The 20,247-nt window shown below is 45.2% G+C and overlaps 1 protein-coding gene across 5 annotated transcripts in view; it reads left to right on the top strand.

Moving 5' to 3' along the window:
- Positions 1–20,247, top strand: part of PLCB4 (phospholipase C beta 4) — a 516,205-nt gene that overhangs the window by 407,189 nt on the left and 88,769 nt on the right. For all 5 annotated transcript variants that reach the window (XM_075339305.1, XM_075339306.1, XM_075339302.1 and 2 more), the window contains exons 21-23: positions 3,409–3,447; positions 7,969–8,110; positions 17,287–17,371. In XM_075339305.1, coding sequence (XP_075195420.1) covers positions 3,409–3,447; positions 7,969–8,110; positions 17,287–17,371 — 266 coding nt within the window. The remainder of the gene's footprint in view (positions 1–3,408; positions 3,448–7,968; positions 8,111–17,286; positions 17,372–20,247) is intronic.

Below are 20,247 nucleotides of genomic sequence, written 5' to 3'. Positions count from 1 at the left end.
GTATATAGTGTTCTATCCTAGACAAGGGCCAAGGATTAGTGATCAGCGAGCACCAAGATACTCGAGTGCTCGGGACTCGAATCAAGCAGGAAGATGCTCAGAAGGGCTCGATTTGAATAACAAGTTGTGATTACTGTCACAAGGTGGCACTAGGTACTACTAGTATGCAGTAAATGGAGAGTTAGTCAGACAGACCGGGATCATAAACCAGGAAGGTACAACAGTACATGGGGGCAGACAGACGAGGTTGAGATACAAGCCAAAGGTCAGGTTTCCAGGAGAGTACGTACAAAATACAGGGAGCAGGCGAAGACAGAAGTCCGAGGTCAGAAGCCAGGAAGTCAAAACGGAAACAGGGGAGGACAGGCAGAGACGGGTAAACAACAGTACGGAGTCGGGAGACCAAGATCTGAACACTGCGCACCACGGGAGCCAACAGCACAGCTGTAAACAGGAAGTATGACTGGCGGCATCCCGAGCTACCACGCTCCCTAATGAGGCAGAGCAATCACCAGGAACGAGAAGCATCTGCGAAAGCACCTCCCAGGACAGCGTGAAACCCAGTGCTGTGAAACAACCAGCAGAGCATTCATCCTGCAAAATGCTCTGCTCCATAGGCGACATACAGTTAGGTCCAGAAATATTTGGACAGTGACACAAGTTTTGTTATTTTAGCTGTTTATAAAAACATGTTCAGAAATACAATTATATATATAATATGGGCTGAAAGTGCACACTCCCAGCTGCAATATGAGAGTTTTCACATCCAAATCGGAGAAAGGGTTTAGGAATCATAGCTCTGTAATGCATAGCCTCCTCTTTTTCAAGGGACCAAAAGTAATTGGACAAGGGACTCTAAGGGCTGCAATTAACTCTGAAGGCGTCTCCCTCGTTAACCTGTAATCAATGAAGTAGTTAAAAGGTCTGGGGTTGATTACAGGTGTGTGGTTTTGCATTTGGAAGCTGTTGCTGTGACCAGACAAAATGCGGTCTAAGGAACTCTCAATTGAGGTGAAGCAGAACATCCTGAGGCTGAAAAAAAAGAAAAAATCTATCAGAGATATAGCAGACATGCTTGGAGTTTAAAATCAACAGTCAGGTACATTCTGAGAAAAAAGGAATTGACTGGTAAGCTTGGGAACTCAAAAAGGCCTGGGCGTCCATGGATGACAACAGTGGTGGATGATCGCCGCATACTTTCTTTGGTGAAGAAGAACCCGTTCACAACATCAACTGAAGTCCAGAACACTCTCAGTGAAGTAGGTGTAGCTGTCTCTAAGTCAACAGTAAAGAGAAGACTCCATGAAAGTAAATACAAAGGGTTCACATCTAGATGCAAACCATTCATCAATTCCAAAAATAGACAGGCCATAGTTAAATTTGCTGAAAAACACCTCATGAAGCCAGCTCAGTTCTGGAAAAGTATTCTATGGACAGATAAGACAAAGATCAACCTGTACCAGAATGATGGGAAGAAAAAAGTTTGGAGAAGAAAGGGAACGGCACATGATCCAAGGCACACCACATCCTCTGTAAAACATGGTGGAGGCAACGTGATGGCATGGGCATGCATGGCTTTCAATGGCACTAGGTCACTTGTGTTTATTGATGACATAACAGCAGACAAGAGTAGCCGGATGAATTCTGAAGTGTACCGGGATATACTTTCAGCCCAGATTCAGCCAAATGCCGCAAAGTTGATCGGACGACGCTTCATAGTACAGATGGACAATGACCCCAAGCATACAGCCAAAGCTACCCAGGAGTTCATGAGTGCTAAAAAGTGGAACATTCTGCAGTGGCCAAGTCAATCACCAGATCTTAACCCAATTGAGCATGCATTTCACTTGCTCAAATCCAGACTTAAGACGGAAAGACCCACAAACAAGCAAGACGTGAAGGCTGCGGCTGTAAAGGCCTGGCAAAGCATTAAGAAGGAGGAAACCAGCGTTTGGTGATGTCCATGGGTTCCAGACTTAAGGCAGTGATTGCCTCCAAAGGATTCGCAACAAAATATTGAAAATAAAAATATTTTGTTTGGGTTTGGTTTATTTGTCCAATTACTTTTGACCTCCTAAAATGTGGAGTGTTTGTAAAGAAATGTGTACAATTCCTACAATTTCTATCAGATATTTTTGTTCAAACCTTCAAATTAAACGTTACAATCTGCACTTGAATTCTGTTGTAGAGGTTTCATTTCAAATCCAATGTGGTGGCATGCAGAGCCCAACTCACGAAAATTGTGTCACTGTCCAAATATTTCTGGACCTAACTGTATATGCATTTTATTTGTGGATTTTCCCCATAGACTTAAATGGAATGCGAAAAATCTATAGATAAAAAGCAAACCTTCATTTTTATTGCTCAGTGGAAACGCAAAAAAAAAGGAATTAAACTGCACGTGTGTTTAACAATGAAGTTTTATCAAAGGGAAAAAATAGGTGGAATCCAAAACAAAGGAGTTTTACTTAAAATATGGCCAACAAGAGACAAAAACCACAGCAGTAAGAACGCAATAAAAAAAATCATACTCAAAACACAATAAAAAAAATGTAAGTAATCTTAGCTTACTTGTACAAAAAATTTGCAGCATTAAAATCACACCAAATCTTCATCGTGGAGACTAAAGGGGGCGTTACACACTGCAATATCGTTAGTGAATTATCGTCGGGGTCACGGTGTTTGTGACGCACATCATTAACGATATCACAGTGTGTGACAAGTACGAGCGACCTTAAACGATCGCAAAAGCGGTCAAAATCGTTTTCCGCAGAGAGGTCGTCATGAAAACAAAAATCGTTCTCTGCTTATTAGCGATGTTGTTTGTCGTTCCTGCGGCACCACACATCGCTGTGTGTGACACCGCAGGAATGACGAACATCTCCTTACCTGCGTCCACCGGCAATGAGGAAGGAAGAAGGTGGGCGGCATGTTCCGGCCGCTCATCTCCGCCCCTCCGCTTTTATTGGACGCCTGCTGTGTGACGTCGCTATGACGTCGCACGAACCGCCCCCTTAGAAAGGAGGCGGTTCGCCGGCCAGAGCGACGTCGCAGGCCAGGTAAGTCCGTGTGACGGGTGTTAGCGAGGTTGTGCGCCACGGGCAGCGATTTGCCCATGTCGCACAACCGACGGGGGCGGGTACGATCGCTTGCGAACTCGCTAGCGAGATCGCAGCGTGTAAAGTACCCTTTAGCCTAAATGGCCTGATATCACCAGATGTATCGCAATCAGACATACAATGACACAAAATTACAGCTCCCATACGGATAGTTGTCGCCATCAGATGGATCCAGACTTTCTTGTTTCCTCATACTTACTATACAGACAAAAAATAAGAAATAGCTCATCGCGTTCTCAGGCAATTTCCTCTGTGGTACTGATCGTAAGTGTATTTGTTTCTTTTTTAGGTAGTTGAAGATCCTGAGCAAGATAACAATAACAAAAAGGTGGGAATTCGACATCTGTGCGTGATCATCCACTTTTTTTTTTTTCAAAGGAAGCCCTTACATATTTAATAAACCTCAAATTAAATGGCCAACTTTAATCCTAGTCACCAATTCTTAACTGGTTTGGAAAAATGACCAATAGCTTGTCATCGCTCCAGACACCGGTTGGGCATGTTGGATTTTTTCAGGCCCATGATTTGCACTGCCTTTACTACTGGCTTATGAATTCCATATTGGCTGCGGTGCTCTGTGATGTGTTTGGGGCTGTTCTTCAGCCAATTTTGATCAAATGTGCATGGATGTAAGGCTATGTCCGCACGTTGCTTTTTACCTGCTTTTTTGCTGCTTTTTCAACTGCAGCGTTTAATGCCAAAATGGTTGTGTTCTGCTTTTCAAGCAAAGTCTATGGGAATTTGTGTTTCTTGTCCGCACTATGCAGTTCAAACTGCAGCCTTTTTGTTGCAGAACTTTGGTCAAAAACTCAGCTTTGTAGTGCAAAACCCAAATGGCAAAAACAATTGACATGTCAATTGTTTTTGCCATTTGGGTTTTGCACTGCAAAGCTGAGTTTTTGACCAAAGTTCTGCAACAAAAAGGCTGCAGTTTGAACTGCATAGTGCGGACAAGAAACCCAAATTCCCATAGACTTTGCTTGAAAAACAGAACACAACCATTTTGGCATTAAACGCTGCAGTTGAAAAAGCAGCAAAAAAGCAGGTAAAAAGCAGGTAAAAAGCAACGTGCGGACATAGCCTAAGACTTAAAGACATTGAGCTCATTGGCACAGGACCTTTTTATGGAATGCCTGACAATCAACTGATGTTGTTGAATCACTTGTCATGTAATACTGTCATGAGATTATGGGATAGCGGGGAACTGGGGCTCCTAAACTGACCCTCAAGCTAGGGCGCCGTATACTACTTTTGATGGTAGAGAGGCCTAACTCTCCTTCCTGATCCTGACCAGTCCTGATCTGTTCCCCCCCCCTCCCCCAGGGAGGGACGGGACAGGAGTGTGTAGAAATGTACAGATAAAGACAGACAAGGGAACACCAGAACGCTGACATACACACACACATACACACATACACACACACACACACACACACACACACTAAGGCCTCTGCCACACTCACGTGAAATTCACGCACGTGCCGAGAGACACGTATTTCCCCTGCGTGTTGCGTGCAGGTAAGTACGTGTCTCTGGTACGTGCGGGACACATGTGTTCTACGTGTGCTATCCGCGATTAATTATCATACTCACCTGGTCCTTCCTGATGTCCGCAGTGCTGTCCGTGGTGCTGATCCTCGGTCTCCAGCCCTCCCGTCTCCCCGCTGCTGCTGCTGCCAGGCAGTGAAGTGAATATTCAATGAGAATAATGAGCGGCGGTCGGCAGCAAGAGGCAGCAGCGGCAGAGACAGGAGGGCTGGAGAAGGTGAGTAAATGTTTTTTTTTTTTCACTGACATGTGTGTTTTCTCCGGCGCATGTCACACGGGACAGCATCCACACTACACCCGTGTGGTACGGGTGCGGGCCGTGTGACACCTGTGCTGCGGGAGAAAACACTGACATGTCAGCGCTATGAAAAACGCACACATGTACAAACGCACACGGACACACATTCCGTGTGGTTTTACGTGTGTGTGCCTGCTACAATAGGGTAGCATTGGTTAACGTGTCTCCGTGCCGCTGGTACATGTAAAAAATGACAAACACGTGCCGGCGGCACGGATGTGTGTCACAGGCCTAAGACAGTAAGAGATTCAGGAGGAAAAACAAGAGCAGGAAGGAAGCTACAAAACAACATGGCTAAACTCCACAACCGCACCAAGTAATAGGCACAACTAAAGCACAACTTTCACCAGAGAGTCTGGGACACCACACCTCACAGGCCAACATAGAATAAACTATAGCTGACATGGGTAGAAGGATTCAGCCAGCATAAATAGGAGGGGAGCAGATGAAATAGCCACAACATTTGATTAACGGAGCAAGCAGACTCGCAGAGATTAACTCCTGCTAGCCTGCCTATGATTCTGCGCACAGCAGTTCGACGCCCAAGTCTGCCTGGGTTGATCACAGACACCAGAGAAACCAACGTGCGGAGTTTCAAAATCTGGAATCTGAACAAAGCCCAATGCCACCATGACAGTCAGCAAAATTTGTGCAAAAGACCGTGTGACAAATACATGTAGACACTGCTTCTACTTTTTGACTCTGGTTGGACTCTGTGCTAATGAAGTGTGTGCCCAAAACGACATATATAGAATCTTCAAATATGAGAACAAATTATACAAAAATTGCTGCTGATAAAACATAAGAAATATATAACAATATATAACATGAAGAGTTTTCCAGAACTCAAATTAGCAAATAATTGCTGCATATATTTGAGTTTAGAATTATTAGATTATGGATGACATTAACCTGCTCTGTTTGCACTTCAGGCAGGAGCTGTGCGCTTGTATTGTCTGAGTTTCACACTGTTTGGAGGTCTTTAAAGCAATTGGTGGCAGTCTCAGAATCAGGACTCCGACCATTCTGCAAGCATTTAAAGAGACTTCCACATATGAAAAAACTTCCTGACAGTTTAGTTACTCTTTAACTACTTCTGGACCACCCATAGACTTTATACGTCCAGGTGGTCCACACTATACCTTGCACTGACGTTCTAAAACATCAATGCAGAGTAAGCAGGAGACTGCAGCTGTGGGGGAGGGAAGCTGCTGTCAGACACAGCCAGACTTCCCAGAGAGAAGGTAAAGCTGTCTTCACTAAACACAGATTTCATTTTTGAATTGAGAGTTAAAGACCAGTCCAGGAGGAGAAAGAAACAGATTTCTCTGATATATATATACATATATATATATATATATATATATATATATATATATATATATATAGGTATATGGCCATTTTTCTACAATTTATTTATTAAATAAAAATTAAAATGATGGTTACACTGTAATCTACCCCTAGCATCAAAGTCACCCAATCAGCTGCCCTTGTTAAACCCTAATGTAATCTGCCCAGCAGCGGAGTAAACAGCAATTTTAGGCCTCTTTCACACGTCAGTGATTCTGGTACGTTTGTGCTTTTTTTTAAACGTACCAGAATCACTGACATACGCAGACCCATTATAATGAATGGGTCTGCTCACACGTCAGTGATTTTTCACTGCACGTGTCTCCATGCAGCGTACCCGCGTGTGCGTGATTGCTGCACGGAGACATGTCCATTTTTTTCTGGCATCACTGATGTCCCACGGACCACGCAGTGGTGTGGTCCGTGAAACACGTGCCAGAAAAAAACGTGCATTTAAAATAATAAACATTTTAACTCACCCGGCGTCCAGCGATGTCCTCTGCAGCCCGTGCAGCCTGCTGCTTCTAAGCCGGCTGATTACTGTCGCGCATATTCATTATGCGCGACACAGCTGACCCAGAAGCAGCTGCTGCAGGTGTCACCGCCGGCCGGATGCTGCACCGCGGGAGGATTCAGCACCATGGAGAGCGGGAGCGCGCACAGGTGAGTTAATCTCTAAGTGCAATCACGGGCCACGGAGAACGGAGCCCAGATTGCACTTAGACAACCCACGTGTGCCGAGATTCACGGCACACGCAGGGACATGTGTGTGTTTTACACGCCAGTGAAAAACGTCTGTGTTTTTCACTGACGTGTGAAACGGGCCTTAGGCAGAGAATTTTCCTCCCAAAAACTACCCTAAAGCATAAAATAGGAATCCACATGGTAAAATATTCTAAAGTGCTCCAGGTAAAAGTAAGAAAAAACACTCGCCTCCCAACTCGGCGTTATTATACTGATGTCAGCTCTGTGTCTTCCAGCAGTCGTATGACATTGCTATGACCACTGCAGCCAATCACCAGCCTTCACACTTCTGCCAGTTTGGGAGATGAGTGCTTTTTTTTTCATCTGTTGATACTTCAGCATTTAACAAGTGGTTCTCCAGTATTGGACAATCCCTTTAAATAGTTTTAGTATTGTCATAGGTACATTACATTACTACATGTGGGTATCCAAAGCCAGGTATATTCCTATCTACACATGTAGTTTCCACTTTCAAAATTAATTAGGATGAGAAGATGGGGAACAAAATGTCTCCATCTTCTTCATTGTGTCCATGCGTGGAAATTGGACTGTACTCCGATGTCATCCGACTGCAGTCCGATGTTTTACACACACTCATTGCCAAGCGTGATCTGAATATCGGATCAAACTCACACATGCAGCAACATATTCTTTGGATACACACTGTCCAAGGAAAAAATCTGACATGAGCGGCACCGTAGACTAATATTGGTCCGAGTGTGATGCTTTGCCGGATCGCACTTGGAGTGAAAATACAGCCGTCCGCCCCTGCCATAAGGAAGAGGAAATTATAAGATTGGACTGTTATTCATTGTAGAGGTTGACTATGTGAATATGAGTCTTGTATGGAGCAAGATACATGAACATGTTAGCAGGAATGATGATGGGGTACACCTTATGTCATTGTAGGGCGCAATAACAGCAGATGATGAACAAGCATGGATGGCGAATTACAAGTATGTAGGCGCCACGACCAACATACATCCGTTTTTATCCACAATGATCAACTATGCGCAGCCAGTAAAATTTCAAGGTTTCAAGGTGGCAGAAGGTAAGAAAAAAGTTACATCCTGTATATTTTTGTATATAAGATGTTTCCAGGAGAAAGAGCGTCATAGAGAGGGGGCACTTCTGTAAAATTGTCATCGGAAATCCCCCTTATTCTTCATTCATGAATGAAAATGTCGCAGCTCTGTGACCTGGAGACGAATAAATGCAGGAGGTTTTAGCATTATAAAGGGCATATTTGTCCTACTGTCCTGGTGCGTGGACAGCCGGGGCAGGGTGGCAGCTGTACACAGTCCCCGCTCCTATACACGGACACCAGGGGAAGCTCCGTTTTTCAGCTTCTGACACTTACAGTGATGCAATCAAAGTTTATAGTGAAGTATGAAAGGAAGACCCGATCCAATAGAGGGAATCCCTGTGATGGTATCGGGTCATGTACCTTGTATGTGTAGTGGTGATATAGGGAGAAACTGCCCTGATGGATACGGCACACAACTTACACCAACTCACCCATAGGCAACAAAACTTTGCTCCACCCATTAAATCTTAATATTTAGCTCAGTATATTAAGAAGCGATATTCTCTCAAACACAAAAAAGAACAAGAGGCAGTGAACCTAATTGTGTTACAGTACTAGAGCTGCAGTTAGCAAAGGAGACACCAGATGGCACTATTTTCCCACTTTTCAGTAACAGCATGTATATTCATTGACTTACATGGTATTAACCCTAAGTTAGGCTGCTTTCACACATCAGTTTTTTACCATCAGGCACAATCCGGCAAAAACATGAAAAAACAGATCCGACGTCTATTACCGCCGAATCCGTTTTTTCCCCCATAGACTTTCATATTAGCGCCGGATTGTGCCGGATGGCCTTGCGTTTCATCCGTTTTTTGCCGGATCCGGCAAAATTTACTTGTTGACTTCAACATTTTTGTGTCCGGAAAAAAAAACGGATCGCGCCGGATCCAGCGCCGTACGGCGTGTTTAAATAATGGAAGCCTATGAATGCTGGATCCGGCGTAATGTGTCAAAAAAACGGATCTGGCCGCCAGATCTGTTTTTTTTTTAACTGAGTATGCTCAGTATCACACCGGATCTGTCAAAAAACTGAAGGCACTGATGGAAAAAACTGATGCAACTGATCCGTTTTTTCGCCGGATCCGTCGCATCAGTTTTTTTGCCGGATCATGCCTGATGCCAAAAAACTGACACGTGAAAGCAGCCTTAGGGTACTTTCACACCTCCGGTTTTTCTTCTGCGGCACAATCCGGCACTTTGCAGGAAAATCGCAACCGGTATTTTTTGCTGCCGGTTGCGATTTTCCTGCATAGACTTTAATTAGTGCCGCATTGTGCCGCATGGCCTTGCGTTCCATCCGGTTTTTGCCGCATGCGGCAGATTTAGCCGATGCGGCGGCCGGATGGAACGTTGCCTGGCACGTTTTTTCGTGCGGCAAAAAAAACCGCATCGCGCCGCATTCGGCCGATGCGGCGCATCTCTCAATGCATGCCTATGGCGGCCGGATGCGGCGCGATGCGGCAAATACCGCATCCGGCTGCCGCATGCGGTTTTTGCCACTGCGCATGCTCAGTAGCATGCCGCAAGCGGCAAAAACCGGGCGGGCCGCATGGGAAAAACTTATGCAAAGGATGCGGTGTTTTCACCGCATCCGTTGCATAGCTTGCACAGCCGGATTGAGCCGCACATCTCAAGCCGGATGTGTGAAAGTAGCCTAAGTCACTCCAAAATACTTACACTATTAGTCTCTAGACCTCGCTATGACATATGTTGTCGACGCCGTGTCTCACGATGGAGGAACGGGTGCTCCAGCTAGGGGACTACCGGAACGGACGGTTACCTACCTTCCATACTTGCGGAAATATGAGAAAAACAAACTCGGTGAGGTTCAATGGACCCCACGCAACTAATTAAAGGTTAATATCGCTGGGATTTATTTGAAATTGTGTCGTAAACCTATTGATGCATATTATTTTATTGCTCCATTCGTGTGTCTTAATAAACATTTGTGTTCTTCATATCATGTGTGTCCTTTACTCCATTGCTGTGGTGTAAACCGAGTGCAGCTTTGCCGCATTAACCCTTGATAAAGCCACAGCCGAGGTGAAACCTTTCAGGAAGGCTTTTAATTATTCAATGTTTTAAGTCCGTTAATGAGAGCCCTGCAATCATTAAATAATAAATTATTACAAATGACAACTGTAACCTACCAGCAATTTTACCATTGTTACGAGTCAGCCGCTGTTAACGACTAAGTAATTATCTTCCTTATAGTGACACCAGGAGATAATGGCGCACTGTGCAAAAACAACTGCACTCATTTTACTCTGTATCAGTGGAGCAAAGGACGTATATGACATGAAGGACACAAATGTATATTAATTAAGACACATGGAGGGAGTCCCAGCGATATTAATAAATGCTGCAAATAAAGGCCAATATTAGCTGTTACTAAACAGGCGTGATAATGGCGCCATCTGGTGTCTTCTTTTCTAAGTGCAGCTCTACCATTTTACACTTATATTGCACAATTAATTGGGCTCAGCAACATTTTTTTTTTTTTTTTTTACTTTTTCTTCTAATTAATTAAAGGTGAAATTTCAATGAGTGAAGGGAAGTTTTGGTAGTTTGGTTGGTTATTGTATTATCAGAGAGGCCATGGTCAACTAAAGATATATAAGGGTATACTTAGGTAAAAAATCCATACAAATAAAAAAAAGATGGAAGTTCCAATGAAAATGATTTGCTTTATTTGACATCCATTAAAATATCATCATGACTGGACAGTAAAACAAGATGTTGACATGTTTCGACCAGCCGCTCTTAATGCGGAGGTAGCAACTGTGTCATTGTGTGTCATTTATACAGAAACTAACATACTGGAACATACAAATATGCCAGCACATTAAGTAAAAAAAAAAAAAAAACCCTGGAGGAAAGTAAATAAATAAAAAAGAGATTTTTGAAAAAAATAGCACTAAATAAAATCAACAAATGTGAATGAACTTTATTAAAGGGGTTATCCGGCTTCTTTTGACTTTTTTTTTTTATTACCCTATTGGGCTACATTGGGGCAGGCAAGTAGATAGTGAGCACTTACCTGCCCTGCTGTCAGCCCCTCTCCCCCGGCTCAGAGTGGTCATGTGACCGCTCCTGCCGCGATTTTGCTGCTTCTGGTCATTTCATGTCAACATGGGCAGGACCATGTTGACATGCAAATCTGGAACAGCTTGTCGCCTCCGTGCTGGAAGGGTACAGTGCGATGAGCCCCGCCCCCCTTCCCTGCACCCCCCCACACATTTCCCCGCACCTCGTACTCTCCCCGCAACCTCCCCCTGCACTGCTCTGGGGTCCGTGACCTGGGGGAGGGGCCTGGCGGCGGCTGCTGTGTCACCGCCAGCACCAGGCCCCTGCTCAGGATCGCACATTCAAATGTACCGGCATCACAGATCACAGATGCTGGTACATTTGAAAGCGCTGATGAGAGGGAGCGCAGTGCTGCTTCTCATCACTGCCCGGCTGTCTGTGTCTGACAGTTCAGGACAGCGGTGACGTCACTACTGTGCTGATATGTCCAGAGCACAGACAGCGTGCGAACGTGCAGGAGCGGCGGGGACCGAGGACGGGTGAGTATATACTCCCTACATGTGTTCCCTATGGAGGTAGGGGGTGTCGGTGCAGAGCGCCGTATGTGTGTCTGTGTGTGTGTGTGTGTGCGTGCGGTGCAGAGCCATATGTGAGTGTGTGCGGTGCAGAGCCATATGTGTGTGTGTGCGGTGCAGAGCCATATGTGTGTGTGTGTGGTGCAGAGCCCTATGTGCGTGTGCGGTGCAGAGCCCTATGTGCGTGTGCGGTGCAGAGCCCTATGTCCGTGTGCGGTGCAGAGTCCTATGTGCAGTGCAGAGTCCGATGTGCGTGTGTGTGGTGCAGAACCATATGTGCGTGTGTGGTGTGCAGAGCCCTATGTGAGTGTGCGGTGCAGAGCCCTATGTTCGTGTGCGGTGCAGAGCTCTATGTGCGTGTGCGGTGCAGAGCCCTGTGTGCTTGTGCGGTGCAGAGCCCGATGTGCGTGTGCGGTGCAGAGCCCGATGTGCATGTGCGGTGCAGAGCCCGATGTGCGTGTGCGGTGCAGAGTCCGATATGCGTGTGCGGTGCAGAGTCCGATGTGCGTGTGCGGTGCAGAGTCCGATGTGCGTGTTTGGTGTGCAGAACCATATGTGCATGTGTGTGGTGTGCAGAGCCCTATGTGTGTGTGCGGTTCAGAGCCCTACGTGCGTGTGCGGTGCAGAGCCCTATGTGCGTGTGCAGTGCAGAGCCCTATGTGCGTGTGCGGTGCAGAGCCCGATGTCTGTATGCGGTGCAGAGCCCTATGTGCGTGTGCGGTGCAGAGCCCGATGTGCATGTGGGGTGCAGAGCCCGATGTGCGTGTGCGGTGCAGAGTCCGATATGCATGTGCGGTGCTGAGTCCGATGTGCGTGTGTGGTGCAGAACCATATGTGCGTGTGTGTGGTGTGCAGAGCCATATGTGCGTGTGTGTGGTGCAGAGCCATATATGTGTGTGTGTGGTGTGCAGAGCCATATGTGCGTGTGCGGTGCAGAGCCCGATGTGGTGGGGGGTGCAGAGCCTGATGTGGTGGGGGGTGCAGAGCCTGATGTGGGGCTGTTATTTGCAATGCTGTAGTGACAACAGGTCAGGTGCTGGGGAAGAATACTGACAGGGAATGTGTGGGCAGGGGGCGAGGCTGGACAGTGAGGCCGGGCGGTGCCAGCTCTGACTGAGGTTTGGCACAGGAAGTGGTCAGTTTGCTGGAGCTGAATGTAAACAAGAGCTGCAGAGAATAAAGGGTGAATTCAAGAGGAACAAAAGTTAGAAAACAAAAAATAACAATGTAGGGGTGTTTTATATGACAATACAGCACAGATTAGCTTAACAAAAATGTTTGCGTTTATGTCGCACAACTCCTTTAACTCTGTATTCCAAAACACTGAGCGTATAAACTTATCTATCATCATGACCTTAAAGGGATATTCCCATCCTATCCCAATATGTAATAGGTATAATAATAATAATGTTAGCAAATACCTCCAATTAGAAATGTAGTATGCTAATTTTTTTCGGATTATAAGACGCACTATTCCTCCCAAACATTTGGGATGAAAATTAGAGCTGCGTCTTATAAGCCAAATGTAGTTTACTGGGGGGTGGAGAATGGTCACAAGACCCAGGGTCAATGTTGCGGGCTGTGCTGCAGGCTGTGCTGCGGGCGGTGCGCTGTGCTGTGCTGCGGTCAGTACGCTTTGCTGCGGTTGGTGCACTGTGCTGTGAGCAGTGCATTGTGCTGTGTTGTGGGCAGTGAGCTGTGCTGCGGTCAATGCACTGTGCTGTGGGTGTTGCGCTGTGCTACGATCTGTGTGCTGTGCTGCGGGCAGTGCGCTATGCTGCGTGTGGCGCACTTGTGCTGCGCGCGGCACGCTGGGCTGCGGGTGGTGAGGCAGGAGCCACCATCCTGAAAATGTTGGTGGTGTGGGCTTCAAATAATGGCATGCAGAGTCAGCGTGTAGGCAGATAAACTTCTCGGCTCAAGATCTCATCTGTGCATGCGCTGCCTCCGGACCATTGATCTCCCAGTAGTAGACTTAAGGAAAATGGCGCCCGGAGGTGGCACGTGCGCAGAAGAGGGCTTGGCTTGTCTTTGAGCCGATAGCGCCATTTCTTTGAAGGCCGCACCACCAACAGTTTCTGGATGTTCCTCCTCCCTCACAGCGCCCGCAGCAAGCGAGCATCTGAGACACTCGCTTCACCGCCCACTGCATTGCCCTACTCCATCACCGCCCCTGCCTCCTGTGACCCCACTCCGCCACTGCTGCAACCCAAGCTACATCTTATAATCCGGTGCGTCTTATAAAACGAAACTTATGGTAGTTCTTCTGATTTCACTGTCACGTACCTCATGTTCAGGGCACTGCAGGGCCGTAGGTATCCATAGTTATGACCACAAGCAACATACTAAATGTGACTATATGCGTGATCGTAACCTCAAGTTCTGCAACTACACATTAGCATAGGTTCTTGAAGATGGGAATACCCCTTTAACAATCTGTCCTGTATATTAATAGCGTCATTTGTAATGATTGGTGCTATATGTAACAGAATTAAAAACTTTTATCAATCTACTAAAATAAAAATTTATATTAATTAGAAGTGACAACATGAGACCAAAACAACAAAACCTCATACAAGGAAAAAATTACCAAGTTATGGCTTCCTAAATGAAATAAGGAAAGTGGAAAAATATTATTCTCTTCCCAAGGGCATGAAAAGCCCAGTCCTCGAAGAAGGACTTAAAAGGGTTGTCTGGCCTTAATAAAAGTATACCATAGGCTTTACTGGCTTTAAATAAGTAACTGAGGAAGACTCACCTCCTCTTCCTCCATAGAGCCAGTGCAGATTGCTCCTGTGGTCTGCGCAGGCATCGGAAGCCATGATGTCACCGTTCTTCTGTCACATGACCATTCTCATTTGGATCCAGTGACAGCGGGTAACCTCAGTGACAGCTCAGCTGATCGCGCTACTCACCTCAGTTGCTGCATGGAGCTGACAGGAGCGGCGGTGTCTGCTGCAGCTCCGGTCACCTCCATGCAGCAGAGCTGGAAGCGACGCTGGACCATCCTGGATTACGCCGGACATGGAGGGCTTTTTGGGGCTTATTAAATTGGTGATGAGGGAATTTGTTAATGTTTTTTATTTCTAATAAATTATTTTTTCAGGTGTGTGTGTGTTTATTTACTGTAATTTACAGATTAATCATGGAAGGTAGACGCCTGACATGATTAATCTAGGATTTAGTGGCAGCCATGGGCTGCCATTAACTCCTTATTACCCCGATTTGCCAACGCACCAGGGTAAATCAGGAAGAGCCGGGTACAGTCCCAGAACTGTCGCATCTAATGTATGCGGCAATTCTGGGCGGCTGCTGACTGATATTGTTAGGCTGGGGGGCTCCCCATAACGTGGGGCTCCCCATCCTGAGAATACCAGCTTTCAGCTGTATGGCTTTATCTGGCTGGTATTAAAATTGGGGGGGACCGCACGCCATTTTTTTTTAATTAATTATTTATTTCACTGCACAGTATAGACACGCCCACCGGCTGCTGTGATTGGGTGCAGTGAGACACCTGTCACTCAGCGTGGGGACGTGTCTCACTGCAACCAATCATAGGCGCCTGTGGGCGGGGAAAGCAGGGAATACGAGATTGTGTAATGAGCGGCCGGCTTTTTCAAAATAGTAAAAGCCGCCGCAGCAGTGTGAACGCCGTGCAGCACCGGAGATCGGGGATCGGTGAGTATGAGAGAGGGCTGCTAACTTCAGTCACTCGGGGGATTAGCGGTCACCGGTGAGCCCTTCACGGGTGACCGCTAATCAGGACGCGGCACAGACAGAGCCGCAGCATGACCGTGAAGTCGGGTGAAGTTAACCTGAGTTCATTCTGATCGTGCGGCTCTTTCTGTGTCTGCTGTCATCTGCCATTCAGCTCTGCTACATGGCTGTTCTGTGTCTGCTGTCAGCGGCCATGTAGCAGAGCTGAATGGCAGATGACATAGTAAAAAATACGCATTACACACGCATTACACACGCTAGTAAAATCATTAATTTATTCAGAAAAAGCATCGCACTTGTGTTGCACTCGGACCTAACGTGAACTAAAATCAGCCGAGTTTTTTTCAGCCCAATCAGACCGATTTTACTCGCATAGATGGGTTTCCAGCCTTAGGCTGAATTTTGCAGCTAGTTTGGAATATAATTTCACAATCTAAGGCTACTTTCACACTTGCGTTCAGCGGAGTCCGTCACTGTGGAGAATAGCGCAGTCCGTTAATGCACTGCGCTATTCTCCATAGACTTGTATGGATGACGCACTGTAACGCAAGTGTCAGCGTGGCATCCGCCGGACGATGCAGCGTCGTTATGTTGATGCTGCGTCGGGCGGAAAGAACGCAGCATGTAACGTTTTTTTGAGCAGCGGAATCCTTTGGATTTCACTGTGCATGCTCTCTCTGGCTCCCTGCACCCGTAAGCAGGGTACACATCGGGTAACCAAGGAACCCTGGTTACGTGTGCCGGAAGCCCGACACTTCCCCGCTCGGCTCCGCCCCCTCCTGCACACACACACACACACTCACCTGTCCCCCAGTGATGCAGTCCCCGCGACACTGACGTCCTCAGCCATGGCCCCGCTCGGCTCCACCCACTTCGCACTCCGCCCCCCGCACACATTGTCGGCGACCGAACGATCAGCTAATCACCCGGCGGCCGGCTACTGTGAGTGATCGGCTGATCACCCGGCGGCTGACTACTGTTAGTGATCAGCTGATCGTTCACAATAGTCTGCCAACAGTAAAACTGTATTGCGTTGTTTTGCACCATCCGTTGTGCCACTATATGCAACACATCCGTTGCATCCGTTACACAACGCAATGCAACGGATACTGTTCAACACAAATGTGAAAGTAGCCTAAAATACACAAAATACACAATGCTGTGCTCCGGCTGTCACGACATATTATTTACAGCAGGTGGAAATAGAGTATTTTTTGTATGTTAGCACTGACGGTACAGTGTAAAATGTATCAATTATATATATATATATATATATATATATCATGTGTGTGTGTGTATATATATATATATATACATATATATATATATATATAACATGTGTGTTTATATATATATATATATATATATATATATATATATATATATAAAAAACATGTGTGTATATATATATATATATATATATATACATATATATATTAGTCCAGAAGATGTCATAATTGGCCCACAGACCATCTTTCATTGCATTTCAATATCATGCCATAAAAGTACAGCACAGCTGAGATCACTGATCCAGAGTACAGGCAAGTACCACAATGCCCATCACCAGAGCCAACGTCTGGACACATTTCCTCTCACTATGATGTGTGGGGAGTGAGGAATTAAAATATCACCTTCTAAGGACTTTACCTTTCATTCAAGGGTTATTGTTATGGAAATGGTAGCATTTGATTCCCCATGTGATTGCTCCCTTTATATGACCGTATCAGTGTATGGTGAAGTGAATGTCAATAAGAGATAAAATAGCGGAGAATCACTCACATACAAATGTCACTTTCTCTTCTCTTTTTTTTTCTTTAGATCGGAACATTCATTTCAACATGTCGTCCTTCAATGAATCGGTGGGGTTGGGGTATTTGAAGACCCATGCTATTGAGTTTGTAAAGTATCCTTTGTAAAACCCAGACCTGTCCATTGCATAGGTAATATATTTTTAGGGCAGAAAACCGCTTTAAAATCCTCACCTGTGAAAAAAATATATAAAGAAATTCAGGTGATATGTTGGTATGTGATGTATATAGGAATCAAGGTAATGGCTCGTGCACACATTGCGTACTTACATGCATTTATGCTGCATATTGCACTACAGCGTAAATGCATGCGTCCTGCGTCCCCAGCACAATCTATGTAGATTGTGCATGATACGTGCGCACGATGCTTTTTTGAACGCAGCAATTCGGGTGCTAAAATTTTGGCCCAAATCCATGTGTTCATAAAATGAGCATGTCAATTATTCCGTGCGCTATAGATGCAGCTCCCACTCTGTCTATGGCGGGGGCAGCATCGAGCGCATGAAATCGGCTTTTTTCTACAAAAATACTGCATCCATTATGCAGTGTTTCGGCAGCGATTTGACGCGTACATGTGCTGTCAAATCGCTGCAGAATATTCAGCAGGTACGTGCGCATGAGCCCTTAGTGTGCGTTCAGATGGTCGTATAAATCAGTCAGAGATGGGACCACAAGGCTCAGACTGGCCGTGGTGCACCCAACCCGAGAGTGACTGTTTCATATATTTCTATGCAGGTATCACACTCAGGTCTGGACATTCACAGCCAGTCCGAGCCTTGTGGTCCCATCTCAGACTGGTTTATACTGTTGTCTGAATGCACCCTAAGGACAAGAAGGTTGAAAGGTTTTTCACATTAAGGCTATGTTCACACACTGCATCTTTTACTGCATTTTTGGTGCGTTTTTGAGGTCACAAAGATGCACCTAAATGCATGCATCTCCTTCCTCCAGCAAAGTCTATGAGATTTCTGTTTTGCTGTCCACACTGGGCATCTTTTCTTGTCTACATCTTGGCTGCGTTTTTGAAGATGCAGCATGTCTTTTCTTTCTGCGTTTTTCTAGCGTTTTTGAGCCCTTCCAGTCACTATATTTGACTTAAAAAACGCATGGGCAAAATGTGATAAAAACACATCAGAAACGAATGTGTTGTTTTTGTGGTTTTTGTGCGTTTTTTGGGGCTAAAAACGCTGCATCTTAAAGTGCACTGTGTGAACATAGCCTAAAAGTCTAAGGATCGCTTTGATGAAAAAATTATTTTTTCATATCCTGCTGGTTACCTTTGCTAACCCTTTTTTTCAGACTCCTGATATGCAGATTGCAGCCTGATCCTTGCTTCACATTTTCTCTCTCGTGGGAGTGTCTGTCCCAGTAATACAGGCTGGATGTGAGGTCTTTGTAAAACCAGGGTGCTGCTGTCTTCATTTGAGTTCATTTTCAGCACAGCTCCAGTATTGCTCTTATTTCTTCTTTTTCTGCTTTTCTCATTGTCTGTAGCCTGTTTTCTGTGCCCTGCTTGAGATACTTTCTCCCCACTTTACTGGTGTACAATCCAAAGCAGAGAGTTGTCAGAATCAGGAACTCTGGGGACTTGTAACATTACTCCAAAGCACTTAGCTAGATAAATGTCTTACAGACGTGTGTTACAAAATGTTATTGAAATTGAAATTTTATTGAAGTTTAGAATGGAATAATATCAAGAATGAAGAATGTTAATGCATATTGAGGGGGGATGGTAGTCACCTGCGTGGCAAAAACCGTGTATGAGCAGTGACATTGTAAGCTTCCTCAGGGGTGCTGTAAGCTTCCTCAGGGGCGCTTGAGTAAATGAAAAGATGTAGAAAGGAATAATATGTTTCACCTTAGCTACACATTCTAGTGTTGAAGTCTGACAACCATACAATATATGGAGATTAGAAGGCGACCAGCATCCGCAGATAGTATATTAAAACCTTTCCTTTATTCTTCCATAAGTTAAAACATAGACAACGTCCGGTCTACGTGTTTCGATCAGAGTGATTAAGAATGTTTTTTGTTCGAAACGCATAGACCGGACGGTGTCAATGTTTTAACTTATGGAAGAATAAAGCAAAGGTTTTAATATACTATCTGCGGATGCTGCTCTCCTCCTAATCTGGATTGCTTCTGTTCAGGAACTGGGCTAATATTTTTCCGTGCACCGCACCTTCAGAGATATCCTGTCTACTCTGGTGAGCTGAACTGGTCTCTTGTTTCTGTGTTGGACTATACAATTTATGGGTTCATAAAAATAGTAAGAAAAACAGCATCCCCTTGACAAATATAAGTAAATCTGTCACCAGTAAATCTGTAACGTAGGGGCAGAGACCCTGATTCGAGCAGTGTGTCACTTACTGGGCTGCTTTGTGTAGTTTTGATAAAATCACTCTTTAATCAGTAGTAGATTATCATTACAGGAATACTTGGTGTGCTGCAGGTAGTCCAGCATATTCATGAGCTCTGTATAACTGCTAGATCTGCAGTAGAGAAAACATTGATTGTATCAAAATGACAGCAAACAACCCAGTAAGTGACACATCGCTGGAATCAGGGTCTCTGTCTCTACATTATGCTGCTCTCAGATGGGGGAGCAAAAACCTGGTGACAGATTCCTTTCAACTAAAACATCATGTTTATCCCATAGTTTAAAAAGGGAGAGAAATTAAAAAATACATAGATGCCAGATCTGGTCTACGCGTTTCAAGCCATTATTACTCTTAGTCATGATTAAGATTAACAATTGCTCGAAACACGTAGACCGGATCTGCTATCTATGTATTTTGTAATTTCTCGCATTTTTTAAACTTTGGAATAAATGTGATGTTTTATTGAACTTATTTTTGTTAAAGGGAACCTGTCACCAGATTTGGGGCCTATAAGCTGCAGCCACCACCAGTGGGCTCTTATATACAGCATTCTAACATGCTGTATATAAGAGCCCAGACCACTGTGTAGA

This window comes from Anomaloglossus baeobatrachus, chromosome 3 (genome assembly GCF_048569485.1).
Source record: "Anomaloglossus baeobatrachus isolate aAnoBae1 chromosome 3, aAnoBae1.hap1, whole genome shotgun sequence".
Classification (NCBI taxonomy): domain Eukaryota; kingdom Metazoa; phylum Chordata; class Amphibia; order Anura; family Aromobatidae; genus Anomaloglossus; species Anomaloglossus baeobatrachus.
The sequence above is the reverse complement of the archived record's forward strand: the minus strand, read 5'-3'. Positions and strand labels throughout refer to the sequence as shown.